This window comes from Syzygium oleosum, unplaced genomic scaffold (genome assembly GCF_021117445.2).
Source record: "Syzygium oleosum isolate NSW1041296 unplaced genomic scaffold, Sole_v2.1 Sole_v2.06, whole genome shotgun sequence".
Taxonomy (NCBI): domain Eukaryota; kingdom Viridiplantae; phylum Streptophyta; class Magnoliopsida; order Myrtales; family Myrtaceae; genus Syzygium; species Syzygium oleosum.
Genome location: NW_026607490.1, coordinates 2,843,141 through 2,863,480, shown reverse-complemented (window position 1 = coordinate 2,863,480; position 20,340 = coordinate 2,843,141). Strand labels below are relative to the sequence as shown.

General features: G+C 41.3%; 1 protein-coding gene and 1 long non-coding RNA gene across 2 annotated transcripts; one reads left to right on the top strand and one right to left on the bottom strand.

The window, feature by feature from the left end:
• Window positions 1-9,629: 9,629 nt before the first annotated feature.
• LOC130138545 (uncharacterized) lies at window positions 9,630-12,063 on the bottom strand. The gene is made up of 2 exons (XR_008816898.1): window positions 11,776-12,063; window positions 9,630-9,905 (listed from the first exon to the last, which is right to left on the bottom strand). It is a non-coding gene; the product is annotated as an uncharacterized LOC130138545 (long non-coding RNA).
• A 4,513-nt stretch (window positions 12,064-16,576) lies between these two features.
• On the top strand, window positions 16,577-20,340 carry LOC115683005 (probable serine/threonine-protein kinase At1g54610). Its single transcript, XM_030607380.2, has 7 exons — window positions 16,577-17,011; window positions 17,562-17,846; window positions 18,044-18,361; window positions 18,453-18,674; window positions 18,909-19,006; window positions 19,579-19,687; window positions 19,894-20,340. Exons 1-7 carry the CDS (start codon window positions 16,577-16,579, stop codon window positions 20,236-20,238), a joined length of 1,812 nt encoding a protein of 603 aa, XP_030463240.2. The 3' UTR covers window positions 20,239-20,340.

Sequence of the window (20,340 nt, the reverse complement as noted above, 5' to 3'; positions counted from 1 at the left end):
TGCTGGGAGGACACACCCGCCACCCTCCGTAGGATCTGATTGAGTATCATAATAAGCTTGATCTTCAAAGAAAGTCACATCAGCTGACACAAACAGACGGTGACGAGTAGGACTATAGCATTTATAGCCCTTTTGAGTTCGAGAGTACCATAAAAAGACACATTTCTCAGCACAAGAATCTAATTTATCAAGACCTAGAGAAAGACGATGAACATAGCAAATACAACCGAAGACACGCAAAGGTAATGCAAAGAGAGAAAGATCTGGATGTAAACTAGAAAATGGTTTCTCCCCCTTAAGGACAGAAGTTGGAAGCTGATTAATCAAGTAACATGCTGTAAGTATAGCATGGCCCCAAAAATGTTTAGGGAGATGCATATGAAACATAAGACAACAAGCAACATCAAGAAGATGACGATTTTTGCGTTCAGCTACACCATTTTGCTATGAAGTATATGAACACGTTGTTTGATGAAGAATACCATGAGATTCAAAAAAGGATTTAAAACCAGTAGAGGAGGCAAGATATTCTTTGGCATTATCTAATCGTAAAGTTTTAACAGACCTATTATACTGATTCAATACTTTAAAGTAAAATAGGCGAAAGCAATGAAAAATCTCAGTACGATCTTTTATTAAGAATAATCAAGTCATTCGAGAAAAATCATCCACGAATGTAACAAAGTATCTAAAACCAGAAGTATCAGAAACACGACACGGATCCCACACATCTAAGTGAACTACCTCAAATGGATTAGACACACAACTCTGAAAACGAGAAGGGAAAAAAGTCCTATGATGTTTACCAAACTGACAAACTTCACATTGAAAAGTACTCATAGACTCAGACTTAGGAAATAAAAGTCGAAGAATGTTTGGTGGTGGATGACCAGCACGACAATGCATGCGATACACATAAGAGAATGTGCACTTCATAGCTGCAGCAGCCATTATTTCCTTGTCAAGATAGTACATGCCATTTGATTCATGTCCCCCACCAATCATCTGTCCAGTCCTCAAATCTTGAAAAACACAACGAGATGAAGAAAATGTTACTGAACAATTCAGTTCCTTAGTCAATGAACTAACAGAAAACAAATTATAGGGAGATTTGAGGTGTAAGACAGAGGACAGTGAGAGAGAAGGACTTAAGTGAGCAACTCCAGTACCAGTAACATGAGATTATGAACCATCATCTAATGTAACAGAATTAGACACTTCAGAAGATGTCAAATGAAATGAAGACGGAAGCTTATGGTTACCAGATATATGATGAGTGGCTTTAGAGTCTATAACCCAGGAGTCGGACAGTGTAGACAGTAAACAAGATGAACTACCTTCAGAAGTTTGTGCCAGAGTTGTAGTAGGAGCTGAAGAGCCTGTCACCTGTTGAGAGCGAAGCCATGTATCATACTCAGTTTGTGACAGTGTAACAGTATCACTTGTACCATGTGCAATAGGAGGTTCTAATGAAGTCAATGCTGGAGAATCAACATAGGTAGCAATAGTAGGTCAAAGCTCAGGATGAAAAGTGTAGCAATAAGCCTCTGTATGTCCTATTTTCTAACAATGGTTGCAATAGCGAGAGCCACGACCACCAATACCACCACCACGACCACCAATTGGAACAAAACCTCGTCCACGACCCCTATAACAACTACCCCGGGTTCCATGTCCGCTAGTGCTATGAGAAACCATTGCACTTGTCTCCAAAATTTGTGGTGGAGATCTTCTCTATAGGTGTCGAACGAAGAGCTTGAGAGAAAACCTCATCCACTGAAGGAAGAGCGCTCTGATAAGTGATTTGTTGACATAGTAAAGAATATTCAAGTCCCAACGCCTTGAGAAACATAATAACTTGAGATCCTCTTGTCTCTTGACAAGAATGGCTGCATTGTCTGAAGCGGAAGATAAGTATCCAGTTGTCGACATAGTGTCGTGAAACGGGCATAATATTCGGTCAATGACTGATCTCCACGCTTAAGGTCAAATAGTGCCTCCCATATATCATAAACCCTTGTCATGTTATTTTGACCAGAGTATAGTAAAGCACATTTATTCCAAACCTGCTTAGCAGTATTACACTGAATAAAATGAGGACTAATTTTGGAATCCATACTGTTCCATAACAATATACGAATCAATGCATCACCATCAATCTAATCAGCTGCCTTACTTTGATCTGACGAGGCCGTAGATGTCAGATAATCACGTTGTTCAATAGAAGTGAGATAAACTTCAACAGCTTTAGATCATGATGCATAATTAGTACCATCCAACTTTACAGAAGTCAATTATAAATGTGGTAAACCAGCAAAGGTTCCAGCGACAGCCATCAGTAAGTAAAAGATTCGATTGAACCCACAAATAATGTCGTAAAAAACCAAATAGTCAACATTAATAATACATCCAGCCAAATATAATCACCTCAGTCTCCAACAACACAGCCAGCCAAATATAATCACCACTTTGAGGGTTCAATCGGATCAAAACTAGTCACTATAACTTATGGAAAATTCATATATCCATCAAGTCAAAATCGAAGAATTACCACTTCAAAATGCTACATCCATTGGGTAGTGATTATAGCTGCACTGAGTAACATAATAATTTTTTTTTCGAATTTTTTTTAAACTCTAGCTACTTTTCACCGTCGTCGTGCAAACAAAAGACGAACAGAGACGGCTTCAACTAGGCTTAAAGAGCAGAGCATATTAGTAGTCGACTGTACCTTTACTAGGGTTGACGGAGGTCGGCGTGAGAGAGAAACCAATGGGTCTCTACGCAAGCAGATTGGTGATCTGCATTCGGCGATATCGCAAGTCGCCAATCTGGGAAGTCGTCAACAGGAGCGACAGGGCTTGGTGGGAACGACAAGGCTCGATGGGAGTCGTCGGTCTGGATTCCTAGGTGGGAGTGACTGATCTAGGTTCGCCTGGAGTGTGAGCCACCAGATCTGGATTCGCCGGATTAAGTCACTAGTGTGGGTTCGCCAGAGGGTATTGGCAATAGTTAGGATTCCGCCAATGGCGGTAACGATAGTGGTTACCTCGAAAAAAAAATTAGGGTTTCTCAATCCGCTCTGATACCATGTTTGAGAGGATAATGATATTTCTTATTATGTTTAATGAAAGAATTACAATATATATATACTTAACATAACGTAAACCCCTCTAAGCACAATATTACAATTTTACCCTCATTATCATAATTCTAACACAAGGGAAGGATGCTAATTTTTTAGCCCGTTGATGCTGATTTTATGGCCATTTCTCATCCAAAATAAGCTGTTCAGGTGCCCAGTCTTCCGCGGACAATGTTCCTAAAATTCACACTATGTGCTCGTTCATCATAACCGATAGTAATTCAGTTTTTTGAGCCGCTTTTCGCAGGCAGTTTGCTGGCTAATGGCTATAGAGAGCTCATTTGCACTTATTAAGAAACTGCAGTTTGCTGGCTAATGGCTATAAAGAGTTCATTTGCACTTATTAAGAACCTATTACGACGAACTGAGACCAAACCCAAGCTTTTAATAGGTGGCTTGAAACTTATCATGTTTATGATGTGTAACTGTTCTCACGGGTTATTCTAGTGATTGTCTATGGTTGAGTGGTGATACGGTACTAATTGCCCTTCCTCTATCTATCAGCCTTGAACATTTAATGTGTTCTTGGAGATACACTTGTACCCGAGTGGATCAGTTTTGTGTTGCAGCTTCTAATCTCTCCTTCACAAGGTTCAAGCTAGAACAAAGCAATTCGCCAATGGACGGATGTCTGAGGGCAGTTTGTTGTGGTTAATTGGGTTGAGCAGTTGCTCTAAGTTAGATCTTTAATATGATAACCAGATTCTGTTTTCAGGTTGACCCTCGAGGACAATGTCTCATCAAATGGAGAGCCGTGGTTGGTACGCTCATTCAATGTTTGTTGTTTTCGAATAATAATAGCAATAGTTAGTATAAAAATGACAAAAAAGAAATTCCAAGTTGAATATTGTGAATAAAGTGAGAGAAATTTGTATATTTTCAATGTCAATAGAAAGGAGTACATGAAGTTTATTTATAGTCTTGAGTAGATGGTAATCGGATCAGATATGGCATAATTAAAATAAATATGGAGAATCAAAGAAAATATCCTAAATATCTCTAGAAGATACCTAAATATCTCTAACACTACCCCTCAAGATGGAGCATAGATGTTAATCATGCCTAGCTTGTTACAAATATATTATATCATTCAATTACTCAGAGGTTTAGTAAAGATGTCTACAAATTATTCACCGGTCTTAATATGATTGAGAAAGATTAATCCACTTTGCAGCTTTTCTTAAATAAAATGACAGTCAACCTCAATGTATTTTGTTCTCTCATGAAACTCAAGATTGGATCAAATTATTGCCTTATTATCACACCATAGAGACATAAGAACTAAAGCTTCAAAGTCTAATTCAATCAATAGCTGTTGTCCACATTAATTTAGTGCCATAGCTCTATATTCTCACTCAGCACTGGAGCGAGCGACAACACTATGTTTCTTACTATTCCATGACATAAGATTTCCTCCAATCAAGATACAGAAGCCAGTGGTTGATCTCCTATCATCTGGAGACCTTGCCCAATCAGCATTAGAGAATCCTTCAACTTTGCTATGACCATGATTTTGGTAAACAATTCATTTCCCTGGAGCCTTCTTCAAGTACCTTAAAATTCGAACAACTGCATCCCAATGAGAAGTACAAGGGGAAGACAAGAATTGGCTTACCACACTAACTGGAAAGGAAATGTCTGGTTGAGTAATTGTGAGATAATTCAGCTTATCTATCAGTCTTCTATATCTCTCAAGATTATCAAAAATCTCTCCTCCCTCAGTAACCAATTTTACTCCTTATTCCACAGGTGAATGAAAAGGCTTTGATCCTAACATGCCTGTCTCATGGAGCAAATCTACGACATATTTTTGCTATGACAAAATAATACCTTTCTGTGATTATGCCACCTTAATTCCTAGAAAATACTTCAACTTTTCCAAGTCCTTAGTTTGAAACTATTTCTGAAAATAGAGCTTTAGTTCAGAACCAAGTCATCTCTGGTAATGATAATTATTATCAACATACACAATCAAGAATAGCTTGCTTCCTTCTGACAATTTATAAAAGAAAGAGTGATCATTTTCACTTCTAGTTAATCCAAAAGAGAGTACAACCTCAAAAAATCTTCCAAACCATGCCCGTGGGGACTGTTTCAAACCACACAACTTTTTTAACTTGCAAACTAGTTTCCCGGACTCCCCCAAGCAACAAACTCCGAAGGTTGCTCCATATACACCTTCTCATGAAGAGTACCATGCAAGAAAGCATTCTTGACATGAAGCTAAAACAAGGGCCTATATGTGTCAGTAAGAGAGATCAAATACAAACGGATGTATGCTTGACAACGGGAGAAAAATGTATCTAAATAGTCAACCACATACTCCTGAACATACTCTATCGCAACAAATCTTGCTTTTAAGCAAGTAAGAGAACAATCGGGATTGACTTTCATAGCATACACCCAGTGATAATCAATAGCAGTTTTGCTTGAAAGAAGAGGTACCAGTCCCAAGTTTGATTAACCTGTAGGGCCTTTAATTCTTCTTTTGATGCAACCCAGCTTCAAGATCAACTTGTTCAGCCAAGAAGATTGGCTTGTATTCAAGACAAACAAATCGACAAGAGTCTTACCGATAAGATCGATAAGAAAACAGCCTCATCTTTGGCTTTGTCAATTTATCGACAAGAGTCTTACCGATAAGTTCGATAAGCGAAAAGCCTCATCTTTGACTTTGTCATTTTCCGTGCATCGAAGCTTGCATCAAGACTCCTCGAGACAGCCACTAGCATTGAAAATATTGTACATTTAATAGTTCCTAGTTTCTAAGTGTTTCTAGTTTCTATGTACTTTAATAACTTATGGTTTCTAGGTTTAGACTTTCGCTCTTCTTCTGTTTTTACATAAAAGGGCTTCAAGTTCATGTAAACAGATAGACTAAAGATGATTAATAAAATTTGCCTAGTGCAATTCTCTCGAACCTCGAAGAGTTCAAACTCCTTAAAGACCTAGAAGAGTTTTTACTTTGTCCTTAAAGAGTCTGAGCTTTTCAAGTCTGCATCCTTAAAGAGTTGCAGCCATCAATCTAGAAGAATTGATGCCCTTTCAACTTTGTTGGAGGCCTAGAAGAGCATCCTTGAAGTTCCTATCCTTTCCCGCATCCTGACCAGTCACGACCGTCCACTTTCCTTCTAAATTTGACAACTTTGCAGTGCTTATTTGAGAAAGCTCAAAACACAAAAGTTGTAGATCCAGGAGTCCTTGTTCTTTTGGCTTTAGAATCAGGTCATTTCGATCTGATTTGACAGAGTTATGCCCATTTTCCCAAACTAGCGTAGAACTGAAATTTCTGCTCGATTTTGCGACGGAGTTTCCGTGTGTGCAAGTCACTCTCCCAATCCTGTTGTTCAAGTAGTCGACCTTGGGGTTATGTCATTTGGTATCAGAGCCTTGGAAGAGAGGACAATGCCTCCAAGACAAGCAAGACGTCGAGGTGGCAGGACCATTCTATTAGACAAAGTGCACACACTTGCGGCAAACTTGCAGCAACGAATTGATGACTTGACCCAAGAAGTTCAGCATCTGAGGGCTGAAGCAAACAATCCTCTGCCCCGTTCCAGAACTAGAGAATCCAATGGTGATTCTTCTTCTTCAGAAAGTGTGCAATCTTTTCCCCGAAGGAGGAATACTCCGTTTCGCGGACAAGAAGTTTGTGAACCGGATTGGGAAAGGGAAATCAAGAGAGATATTCCAAAATTTTCAGGTACCAATTTTTGCTAATGAAATTTTCGATTGGTTGACACTTGTGAATGAAGTTTTCGAGCATAGGAATGTCTAGGATGATCGTCGCGTTGGCATCATTGCTATGCGATTCCGAGGCAAGGCTATAGCTTGGTGGAGATGTGAGAAGCAAACTCGCCAATCTGTTGGCAAGACTCCAATCACTTCATGGAGAAAAATGGAGGACAAGATTCGAAAGTACTTCCTGCCCAAAGGATACAAGAGAGAGCTCTACCAGAGATACCAAAATCTGAGACAAGGTATGCGAATGGTAGACCAATACACCAACGAATTCGATGAGTTGGTGATTCGCAACAACATTCAAGATCCAGAAGAGGTGCTTGTAAACAAGTACTTGAATGGTCTTCAACTTCATATCCAAGATGCCTTAAAAGTTCTTGACATTTGGGATTTAGGAGATGCACATCAATGGGCACTCAAAGTGGAGCGTTCTCGCTCTAGGAGGGAAAAACCTTCTACCTTACCAAATAGGACAACTAGGACTACCACCGGCACTGTCAAAGTTATTGAACCTATGGCACAATCTACTAGTAAGCCTTCTTCTCAACCCAACATTTCAAAATAACCATCTACAACTGGTATGCGTTGTTATTGTTGTGGGGAGATAGGTCATCGTGCTAGTAATTGTCAAATCAACAAGAATCGGCCAGCCGGTAAAGCTTTATTGGTAGATAATGAGTCTGATAAAAATTCGGATGAACCACGTGATGAAGAATCAAAAGATGATGAAGTTGTTGCGGATGATGAACAAATAATACATGCTGATTCCAGAGAGCTTCTTATGGTGAAAAAAATTTTCCTCACTCCTAAACATGACACCGGAGATAGGTGGCTACACACTAATATTTTTCATTCAGCCTGCACCATTTTAGGGAAGGTATGTCAATTAATTATTGACTCTGGTTGTTGTGAAAATGTGATTTCTAACGTGGTGGCAAGCAAATTGAAATTTGAGTTAAAAGCACACCCTACGCCTTACAAAATGTCGTGGTTGAAGAAAGGTTCCGAGGCAACCGTTTCCAAACGATGCCTTGTCAATCTTTCCATCGGCTCTATCTATTTTGATAAGATATGGTGCGATGTTCTTCCTATGGATGCTAGTCATATTATTATTGGCCTATCATGGCAATTTGATAGGAGGACTGCTCATGATGGCTATCATAATACGTATTCTTTTATGTATTGAGGAAAGAAAATTACTTTTGCGCCTAGTAAGGAACCTCTCAAAACTCCTTTGGTTGAGAATTCCTTATCCCCTACTTTACTCACAATGAAAGATGTAAATGGTGTCATGAAAGATGCTAGTATTGTGTATGTTTTTTTTAACAAAACAGGTGTGGAGAATCTAATTGTACCTCGCATACCCCATCAAGCTCAGTCTTTGTTGGAAGAATTTAAAGATGTCTTTCCATTAGATTTACCACCTGGTCTTCCTCCTATGAGAGATATTCAGCATCAAATTGACTTGATGCCCGAAGCTTCACTACCCAATCTTGCTCATTACCAAATGAGTCCGGCTGAACATGAAGAATTGCAGAGACAAGTTATAGAACTTTTGAACAGGGATCTTATAAGGGAGAGCCTCAGCCCATGTGCCGTTCCAGCCCTCTTGGTGCAGAAGAAAAATGGCACTTAGAGAAAGTGTATCGACAATAGGGCAATCAACAAGATCACCATCAAGTACCGCTTTCCTATTCCTCGTCTTGATGATCTTTTGGATCAACTTTATGGTGCAACCATCTTCTCAAAGCTAGATTTAAAGAGCGGTTATCATCAAATCAGAATCAAGCCTAGAGATGAATGGAAAACCGCATTCAAAACCAAGGATGGACTGTTTGAGTGGCTAGTCATGCCATTTGGGTTGTCTAATGCTGGTCTCTATTTGCCTTTGCCAATACCACAAGCCCTTTGGGAAGATATCTCTATGGACTTTATCCTCGGACTACCGCGTACACTTAGAGATATGGATTCAATCTTTGTGGTTGTAGATAGATTTTCCAAGACGGCACATTTCATTCCTTGTCGCAAAACTATGGATGCTTCACGAATAGCTGAATTATTATTCAAAGAAGTCTATAAGTTGTATGGCCTTTCTAAAACAATTACTTCTAATCGGGACACCAAGTTTCTCAGTCACTTTTGGCAACAATTATGGAAGAACATTGGTATTAAGCTACAATATAGTACTGTGTTTCACCCCCAAACGGATGGACAAACTGCAGTTGTCAATTGGTCCTTGGGAAATCTATTAAGGACTTTGATTGATGATAACCCCTGTTCTTGGGAGACACGGTTGTCACTTGGAGAATTTGTCTATAATTGTTCGGTGAATTGTACCACTGGATATAGTCCCTTTGTGATTGTATATGATCGACAACCGAAGACTGCTCTTGATCTTGCACCTATTCCTTTTGCTGAAAAGGCGATTGATAAGGTGGATGCTATTGTTTCTCAAATGAGGCTAGTTCATAAAAATGTGCGCCAACGGTTGGAGAATAAGGTCGAGTGCTATAAAAAGGATGTCGATAAGTGTCGACACAAAATCATCTTTGAACCAGGAGACTTTGTTTGGGCTTATTTTGTCACGCCCCGAACCCCTACGGCACGCGACACCGCCTCTGGTCGATTCAAGCGACGTCCCAGGACTATCGCTGACCTCAAATTCGCCATCAGAGATTTACTACCACAGCGGATATCAACAATTAAACCCGGACAATTAAAACTGGGGAGAAAAATCAGGGAGAATATACATATCTTTTTCATTTCCTTCTTATACCATAATATTTACATTTATAAACTGTCCCATACATGTACATGCATATCGCCTTTCTCAAAAACCGATACTCCAAGGATGAAAACTTGGGTTTACTACTACTCCAAAAAGGGTGCTCGCCAAAAACCCATTTTGAGTCTGATTCCTTGTCCTCTGAGTCTGAGTCCCTTTATACCGTCCCATCCACTGAGGACTCCAAAACGTTCTGGTGGCGGTGGCGGAAGATTCATGGGTCCTGTCGGGGTTCTGAAATTGTTGGTTGAAACAACCGTGAGAACACTTCTCAGTAAGTTCACCCCTAAACCCAACCTAGGCTAGGCTAGCATGCAATCTCCTGACTGGAAACAATTATTCAAATCACAATACCACAATAGTCAGACAATTATCTGACCCTGCAGGTTAGGCAGATCAACATACAATAGTCACGGCACATGCGTGGCACGCATAATCACACGTATGTCAATCACACATTCATGCACCGATTCTCATACATTCGCATGCCAGTCTATGCATGTTCCATGCATGTAAATGTCGTCTACATGTCATACGCATTCTCCGGCCCACTGGCCCACACTGGCACACTGGCAATTTCTCAATTTATTATTAATTACGACTCGAGTCCACATTATTAACGGCCCGGTGCGTCTAGCCTGCTTCAAAGTGCATGAGGCGCAGCAACCGATCTGGCCCAGTGTCTCTAGCCTGCTTTAAAGTGCATGAGGCGCAACACTGATCTCCTTACGAACCAGAGCCTGCTTCAAAGTGCATGAGGATGGTCGTCTTCCGGACGTACCGGACATCGTCCTGCTTCAAAGTGCATGAGGACGGTATCGACCCGAAGGTCACGACCCGAAGGTCCTTCGGTGATCACACAACTTATTATTATCTGAACCCAGCGTATAACGCTTCAGGGCATTTTAGGTAATCACATGCTCATGGCAGACACGCATTTTCACACAATTTCATCACATACCTCACTCTCGGCATACACAATGCGTGTCCATGTTATGCAATGCAATGCACCATGAGCGCCAATTAAATTCAAACACTCAATATCACCACACGCTGAAACATCACATTGCAGGCACAACAAATAATATTGCCAGGCTCAAACATGCGCACAACATCATTCAACTCAATCCTGTCAGATGTAAACACGCGCATATACCACTCTTATCCCATTATTCCGTCCATTCTCATTTCCTCTTTCTCATTCTTCGCCAGTGACCCGCGTAAACGTACACGCCTCAGGTACACTGCGACCACTCACCACATCCGGCCCGCGTACTCGTTCACGCCTCAGGCCCCTCGATCGCGCCCCGAGCATCACACGCCTCGGTCCGATCCCACATTCACTTTCTCATGCCATTGCCTCAAATTCCGTGCACACTTGCACCCCACACTTCACCACATCACCATTTTCACACAAAAGCACATTTTCGCATATAACAACATTTTTCTTTGTTCAAATGTTTTCAAATCATTTTCAGCCCTTCACGGGATTTTCATAAAATTCCAAGACGGACCTAACGGTACCGAACACGCATCAAACGACTCACCACAGCACAGTGCACAGTACTCCCACAGCTCGTGAACAGTAATTTCTGCACTCAAACCACAAAATCACACCACCGACTCTTCCCGACACTTACATGAAACTCCGAGCCGGACTCAACGGTATCATTCTCGTACCCAACAGCACGCCACAGCATACTCAACTTAATTAGCACAATTTACTAATAATTTAAATATGCATCCAATACGATAATTCCCATTTTTCTCTAACCAAACGGCGTCGGATTAATTCCGATCCTTCACGGGACTTTCTCGCCAAAATATCTAGCTTCCAAAAATTCAACTTGCGTCCCAATCGGACCATCACAGCTCGGTGAACAGTAACCCACAGCCAGTGAACAGTGATTCGAGGCATATGAACAGTAATTCGCAGCCCCTAATTTTCTGAATTTCCAATAAATATTACCCGAATTAATTCCTAAGGCCCTCCATAAAATTTTCACCCCCTATCCATGTGATTCCGCACCTAATTCCATACTGATTTTGTTCGAATTTACCCGTCGATACCCAAAGTCCTAAATTAGGTTTAGGCGCGACTTACCCGCGTTCTAGACTTCCTCGGCTAGAACGGAAAGCAGCGACCCTTAATCGGGGACAACGGCGATGACGTACAACTTCCGGGTGGCGGCGATCGGCTTGGACGGCGATGGCGTGGCTTGCGCGTGGCCGAGGGCCTCACGGCCAAGAGAGAGAGAGAGGGACGGCGGGAGGGGGTGATGGTGGCGTACGGCGGCGTGGACGGTGGCTTGAGGGTGGTCCGGTGTGGTGGCGGCGAGCGGCGGCGCCGGCGGTGGAGAAAATGGTCAAGGAAGAACTCACGGTGGAGGAGGGGAAACTCACGGCCAAAAAAGAAAAAGGGGGGGGGGGGGGGGAAGTCCACGAAGGAGAGGGAGAGAGAGAGGAGAGGGTCTTATCTAGAAACTTTGACCCAAAAAAATATCTAAAGCAAAAATGACTAAAATACCCCTTCTTCCATAAGCATGCCCTTTGTTAATCCTTAAGGGCAAAACAGTCAACTTCTTCGTTTCTTGTCCAAATTGAATTTTTCTGAAGAATTTGAGCACACCAAAATTTCACACGTGTCACGTACAACGTCGTCCTAACGTTCCGGCGTGACTTCCTAATTTTCAAGTGTCCAATTTGGACAAAAATTCCATAATTAAATTCTATTAAACGCAACTCGAGCGTTTCTCAAGCTAACGGGCGGCTTGCTGGGGAAACTCGCAGAATCGACTCATGACTGATACTGAATCGAGTCACGTGCAAGTCCGTTCAATGCGTGACGATCTCGGTTGTCATAAAAATCGCGAAGATCAATCACTTGATCCGAGGGGTACGATCGTTCGGTATAATTTCGGAATCATTCGTCAAGTCGTTTCGTGGTCCAACGGAATCACCCGCGATCCACTACTAGGACAGTGGCGAACTGACCCCTAACTATCCTTGGATCGGCCAACAGTGGCTCAAAATATCACTTACGCGATTTAATGGTCGAAGTCCATTCACGGTCGAATTTTCTTTAGTCGCGCGAATTTAATTCCCCTATTAGCCTTTCCCTAATGGTTAGCATTCCCAGGAATGATCAGTTCCGGGCGAGAATTTACTGCGAGCACATTTCATAAAACTCAATTATTCAATAAATTCCAATTTGTGGAAATTTCGGAATGTCACATATTTGCCACCGGAGCGTCCTCTCGTCGGAACCTACAACAAGCTTACTGATCGAAAGCTTGGTCCGCTTGAAGTTCTTGAGCGTATCAATCCTAATGCATATCGACTAAAGTTGCCTTCTCATACGAAGATACATGACGAGTTCAATGTTCGGCATTTAACACCTTATGTGGGTGATTCTTCCACTGATGATGATTCGAATTCGGGGTCGAATTCTTTTAAAGAAGGGGGGAATGATGCAGCCCAGCTTCAAGACCGACTTGTTCAACCAAGAAGATAGGCTCGTATTCAAGACAGACAAATCGACAAGAGTCTTACCGATAAGATCGATAAGAGAAAAACCTCATCTTTGGCTTTGTCAATTTATCGACAAGAGTCTTACCAATAAGTTCGATAAGAGAAAAGCCTCATCGTTGACTTTGTCATTTTCCGTGCATCGAAGCTTGCATCAAGACTCCTTGAGACGGCCACTAGAATTGAAAATATTGTACATTTAATAGTTCATAGTTTCTATGTGCTTTAATAACTTATAGTTTCTAGGTTTAGACTTTTGCTCTTCTTCTATTTTTGTATAAAAGGGCTTCAAGTCCATGTAAACAGGTAGACTAAAGATGATTAATGAAATTTGCCTAGTGCAATTCCCTCGAACCTCGAAGAGTTCAAACTCCTTGAAAACTTAGAAGAGTTTTCACTCTATCCTTAAAGAGTCTGATTTTTTCAAGTCTGCATCCTTAAAGAGTTGCAGCCATCAATCTAGAAGAATCGATGCCCTTTCAACTTCCTTGGAGGCCTAGAAGAGCATCCTTGAAGTTCCTATCCTTTCCTGCATCCTGACCAGTCACGACCATCCACTTTCCTTCTGAATTTGATAACTCTGCAGTGCTTATTTGGGAAAGCTCAAAAACACAAAATTTGTAGATCCAGGAGTCCTTGTTCTTTTGGATTTGGAATTAGGTCATTATGATCTGATTTGATGGAGTTATGCCCATTTTCCCAAACTAGCGCAAAATTGAAATTTCTCTCGATTTTGCGATGGAGTTTCCGTGCGTGCAAGCCACTCTTCCAATCCTGTTGTTTGAGTAGTCAACTTGGGGCTACGCCATCTTCTATAACTGTCTTCCGGAAAGAGCTTTGTAATGCCTCAACTATAGACTTGGGAACACAATATTCCTCAATAGTAGATAAAAATGACCGAAAGGAAGGAGACACAGAAGAGTATAAAATAAAGTTTGTAATAGAATATTGTTTGTACCTTTGCGATGAGTAATAGGAAGATCAAGATCAGATACAAGATGGTTTATACTTGGCGTCCTCGATAGCTACTGCTCCCCCCGTTCAACCTGTCACTACTACATCATCTTCAGCTAGCGCAGGTTCGCGAAGTCAATTGGCGTGGTCTTTGGAGGTGGGGATGTTTGGAATCTCGAGGGTGGTTTTGAGGACATCGGGTTGCGAGAACTGACTTTGCAAGGATCGACTTTGTGAAATTTGGACGAAATTTGGGTGGATTATCTAATTTGGTCTTTGTTGGTCTTATTCTCCTAATTAATCTTTGAAGGTTATAGGTACTCTACTATGATGACATTGTTAGTGATTTATTGATGTGACATTTTTCAATTGTGTTATATTATTGAATTGTTGAGATTGAGTTGCTTGAAGTAAAATATTGTGGTAGTTTTCTTATTGGAGAATGGTTGATCCTGAGAAGAGTAATACTGTGATGACTAATGTGATTTTCTCTTCTTCTAATCAAATTACCAATAAGAAGCTTGAGGGTAGTGCCAACTTTCAACAATGGAAGCAAATTGTAAAGCTAACTTTGACATGCAGAAATCAGCATATACACTTGACTGGGCCTAAACCCAATGATGATGCAACTTGGGATGTAGTTAATGCACGTATTCTTAGTTAGATGCTGAACTCTATGAAGAGTAATATAGTCGATCTCATAACTCACATTAACACAGTCAGATAAATGTGGGAGTATTTGTATATATTGTATTCTGGCCAAAATAATCTTTCACTGATTTATGAGTTATCGCAAGAGTTTTATCGATCCAAGAAGAAGGTGCATTCCGTTACATGGTACTTCGCTGATTATTAGAAGATGCATGAGGAGTTGAGTGCTCTTCTCCCTATTTCAGTCAATGTTTAACAAATGCAACTTTAGAGAGAAAAATTGATTGTAATGGGATTCCTAGGATGTCTCGATTCAGACTACGAATATGTTAGATTTCAAATTCTTGGAGAGAGACTATTGCATCCCTCACAAGTGCATTTGCTTGAGTTCTTCAGGTATCTTATGAGTCTACTTAAGACACCACGTCTGTGGTAGATAGTTCAGCTCGTGTCCCAATCTCAAATCTTTGGTGGTGGTAGGAGTGATGGAGGAAATCATGCAGGACATAATGGCCGTGGCGGCGGCCAAGGCACAAGAATAAGGAGAGGCCAAGGTCAACAGCATCTTTATGGACAGTCCCATATTTCTATTAATAGTTCAGGGGCTGTTTGAACTTGTTATTAGTGTTGCAAACCTGGTCACATTAACAAATTTTGCTACAAGTTATATGGGAGACCATGTTGCATCTGGTGCTGATCCTTCTTCTTTGCCACAGTCTTCTGAAGGCAACGTACTGGTTATGTTTGATGATGAATTTGCTCTAACACCACGTGAATAAAGTGGGATAGATATATTCTGTATATTTTTAATGTCAATACAAAAGAGTACATGAAGCCTAATAGGCTTGAGTAGATGACAATCATATCAGATATGCATAAGGAGAAACAAAGGAAATATCCTAGATATCTCTAGAATATAATGTGTGCAACAAGTGTTTCGAAAAACTTACGAATTGATAAGGAATGGGACATTTCCATTCTCAGTAAAAACGAACTTTAGAAGAACTCCGAGCCAAATACACTTCAAGTAACTAAAAGGTCCGCCAGAGAAAAAAGTAATTGCAGGGTCAGAGGATCAAATTTAACCCAAAGTATTGACGATGATCAAATTAAGAGGTGATAAGTTCAGCAATAACTGCAGCAGTGTGAGACCAATTATTTTGACACATTATTATTAGCACAAGCACAATGAACAACAATGCCAATGCCCACTTTTATTGACATTCGATTCTATTCCATTCTAATCATCCATTCCATTTTTCCATACCCAGTGTCGTTGAGAAAGCCGTGTATCCGCATTCCAGGCAGAGGAGCCGAGGCGAGCGCAATTCTGAGGATCACCTAAGGACTAATGTTTAATGAAATCAGTGATGGATATAGTCAAGAACAATCACAAAGCAGAGAATATGTGAGGACGTATTCTGCTTTTGGATTTAGCGTGGGTCTACGGAATTCTGGAATGCGATTTGACCTGATTTAACAAAGCGAGTTGGCGCCCCCGGTGCACTATTCGATGTGCTTGATATTGTGACGAAACTTGTTACTAATTACACGTTAGAAAGTTCCAAGCCATGCCGGCCAAAAGGACGGAGACTATCACGAGCATTTTGCTCCACACACATTCTCGTTCATCCTCTTCATCATCACAAACTCGTTCAACGTTTCGTTCCTTACAATGTTGTCTCCTTGCTCTTTCCGTTGTATTCATTCCCTGGAACCAGTTGCACCCAGACCCTCTTCGAAGCTCTCTCTACCCTTGTGAAACGACAACAATGGGGTGTGCTCAGTCGAGGCCACCCACGACCTCGCCACCCCGCGGTCTTGAGAAGACGAAGCTCGAGAGAGGTTACATCAAGGCTGAGAAGGATCGCAGCAATAATAAGCCCGCCATCAGGCGCGAAGCGAAGGACAACAAGATCACCGTCGCGGTGGGAAGAGCCACTAAAAGATCAGGCGGAGTAGGAGGAGGAGAGACCAATGCGGTCTCGAGAGGGTTAGGCAAAAAGATAGCGAAGAGCAAGAGTGATGGCAATGGAGGGAACGATAATGTCGTCAGTGACCAGGGAGTGAACAATAAGAAGATTAACGGAGGTGGAGGAGATGATCTTGTGGGTGGTTGGCCCAAGTGGCTTCTTGAAAATGTTAAGAAGGATGCTTTGGCTGGTTTGGTTCCTAAGACTGCTGATTCTTATGATAAACTGGCCAAGGTTAGTGTAATCAATAAATCCCTTTAAGCTGTTCATTGTAGTATTTCAAATCTTTTAACTATTTTGCCTCGAAGATCCTTATCAGTTTGGATGATGGTTTAGTAATTTTAGCACTAAGCACAACTCACCTAGGTGTTAAAGATATTAGCATCTCTCTAGTCCTAGTTTTTCATGCTTGTAATTGCATGATGTGCGCGTGAATTTGAACTAGACACAAAGTACAGCTTTAGGAAAAACCCTTTTCGTATGACGTGCCAACATAGTATTATGCACTCAATCACGAGCAATCTCATTTTCAGTGAATATAAAAATTTACAACCAAGAAGATGACTTGATGTGTTAGTAATATCATGTCAAGGTTACACGTCGTATAAATATTACATGATGATTCTGTATCTTGATACTGTACTTGTTCCTGATATCCCCTGAGTTCATCTTTTGTATGCGTCTGTTCTCCTCCATTTGATTTTCTTTACTACTGCTACACTAGCACAGATTGCTTTCCTTGGACTCACTTCGGTCTAAATCTAACGGGAGTTTGTTTCGGCAGGTCGGCCATGGAACCTATAGCAACGTGTATAAAGCTCGAGACAGGGACACTGGGAAAATTGTCGCTCTCAAGAAGGTCCGCTTTGACACGACAGAACCCGAGAGTGTCAAGTTCATGGCCAGAGAGATCATGATATTGCAAAAGCTAGATCATCCTAATGTGATCAAGCTCGAAGGGATTGCTACCTCAAGGATGCAGTATAGTCTCTACTTGGTCTTTGATTTTATGCAATGTGACTTGACCAAAATCATCTGCCGCCCAGGCTTGCATCTCTCAGAACCACAGGTCATTAATTTTAGCTTGTGCACTGGACAACTATGAAGTTACTTAGGGACCAAGCAATTTTTTCTTGTTAGAATGACTCATTAAAAGTTTCGACTCTAGAAATAGTTGCAGTATCTTAATTTATTTTCTTACAAGTTCCTTATAAACTTGAGCATAACAAGTTTCATCTCTGTTGCGGCGCTGTTCTACAATGACAGGTCAAGTGCTATATGCACCAGCTGCTTTCGGGTCTCCAACATTGCCACGAGAAAGGAATTCTCCACCGAGATATCAAAGCATCCAACTTGTTGATAGACAAGAGTGGCATGCTGAAGATCGCGGACTTTGGGCTTGCTAATTTCTTCAATCCTAATGAAAAGCGTCAGCTCACAAGCCGAGTCGTCACGCTCTGGTACAGAGCTCCAGAGCTCCTATTAGGCTCTACGGATTATGGAGTCGGCATTGATCTTTGGAGTGCAGGATGCCTATTGGCTGAGATGTTCCTCGGAAGGCCATTCATGCCAGGGAAAACAGAGGTAAAACATATGATGGATCTAACTTAGCACATAATTAGAAAGCATTTTTCTTGCATTTTGTGTCTATGAGGTATATGGGTTTGTCATTTAGGTTGAGCAACTTCATAAAATCTTCAAACTCTGTGGCGCACCCTCGGAAGAATACTGGAAGAGAAATAAGCTACAGACGAGCTACCGACCACCGCCACATTATCAGCCTAGTTACCGCGAGACTTTCAAGGATTTCCCATCCGCATCGTTCGGTCTCTTGACCAAGCTTCTCGCTCTGGACCCAGCTTATCGGGGTACTGCGGCTTTTGCTGTGCAAAATGATGTGAGCATGAGCAATTTCTCATCTGCTTCTTTTCCCATCATAATGATCAGATTTCGAGGGCTTAATCGGTTGTCAACTTTGCGATAACAATATATGTCGATGTGATATTGAGTTCTAAGCAGGTTGATGATGCTGCAGATAACGGCTTTATCAATTTCTCCATTCTAGGAATCACTTTGATAACAATATCGTCTTTGCTCTTTGTCTAACATTATTAGAGGTCTCTGCTTGCAGTTCTTTAGCTCCAGTCCACTGGCATGCGATTTCTCAGGTCTACCTGTGCTGCAGATTGAGGAGCCTCCACCATCTCATCAAGCTAAGAACATAAAGAGGTAAGTTCCCCGCTGATATTGTACAAAAGTCGTTTTCATTTGAAGAATAGAAGTATCGCCAATGATCGTGGAATAATAAAAAAGTTTGGTCACTGATTAACGCATCATATGCGGGGAAAACTGCAAATCATGCCTGTCATTATTGATGCATACGCGTCATCTGCCTTATACACGTTAGTACTTGAATATATGAGGATCTAACCTCTTGAGTTTAAAAGCAATCATTTTATGTTGCATTGCCTGGTAGCTCACACATGGCTCGAAACTCCAAAGCCCATCAATGTGCTTGTATTGTTTCACTTGACCCTTTTCCAGTGCTTTGGAAGGTATGCTTGCAAATCGTTGTCTAAACTGTATATATTTGCAGATGAACATGTTTATATTTTCAAGGTGATACAGACATTCGACTGACCAGTTTTTACCACCTTAACAGTAAAACAGCCAATGAACATATAGCGTATCGAGTATTAGAGGTTCAGATTGAACACAATATTGTCTACTATCAACAAATGCATTCCTAAATTCTTCAAATGCTTATCCAATGTCCTTATTACGTTCCTTCTGTCGTGCAGACGCAAGTCCTCTAGAGCAAAGCAATTGTCTCGAACGAACGGGAAAGCACAGGATAAGGAGTCCGTTTTAGCCATTGAAGCCAAACAGGATTCGGCATCTTCTAAAGAGGTATACATATTCAACTATAATATAATCTTCAAATGAGCTAGCATACATGTTCCGGCCTGGAGTCGAATCAAAGAATTTCATACTTCACTAGTTGTTTAAGAATAATTTATCTCGAAGAGCATTATACTTTTGGAATATCTCCTTAACATTCTTGAAGGATAGTTTTGTTATAGGCACTTCAACAAACACATCTTTCTTTTTTACAGGAGAAGATTGCAGAGACAAGCATCAAAAGTCAAGAGGCGACGAGCAATAGCACGAGCAGTGCTTCCTTCAGCCTAAATCCGAACTTGCATGAGGACAGCATACGCATCTCTCTCTCGCCAGTGCACCGATCCAACCGTACAGCATCATCCCCAAGGACTGAAGGCCACCCGAACGCGGCCAGGAATATCCAGAACTATAGCGCCCTCTTGCAGGCCTCCATAACGGACATCATCAATCCGAAGGAAGGCAACCAGGTTTCTCATTACCGGAGATCACTCTCGACTCTGGATTTCCGCCAGCTCGACCCCGAGAAGATATCCAAGCTCTTTGGAGTGGAATATTAAGGATTGAGGTGACAAGAGTGCGATTTCGTTCATCCTTAACTTGCTTGAAGCTTCTTTGTCCATTGATGAACCTCTTCCTTCTGTTGTGCATTGTTCCTTTTT

Coding starts and splice junctions, on each gene's coding strand:
- LOC115683005 (XM_030607380.2), top strand. CDS start 16,577: ATGGGGTGTGCTCAGTCGAGGCCACCCACGACCTCGCCACCCCGCGGT. Junction 17,012..17,561: donor CTTATGATAAACTGGCCAAG/GTTAGTGTAATC, acceptor TTGTTTCGGCAG/GTCGGCCATGGAACCTATAG. Junction 18,675..18,908: donor CTTTTGCTGTGCAAAATGAT/GTGAGCATGAGC, acceptor CTCTGCTTGCAG/TTCTTTAGCTCCAGTCCACT.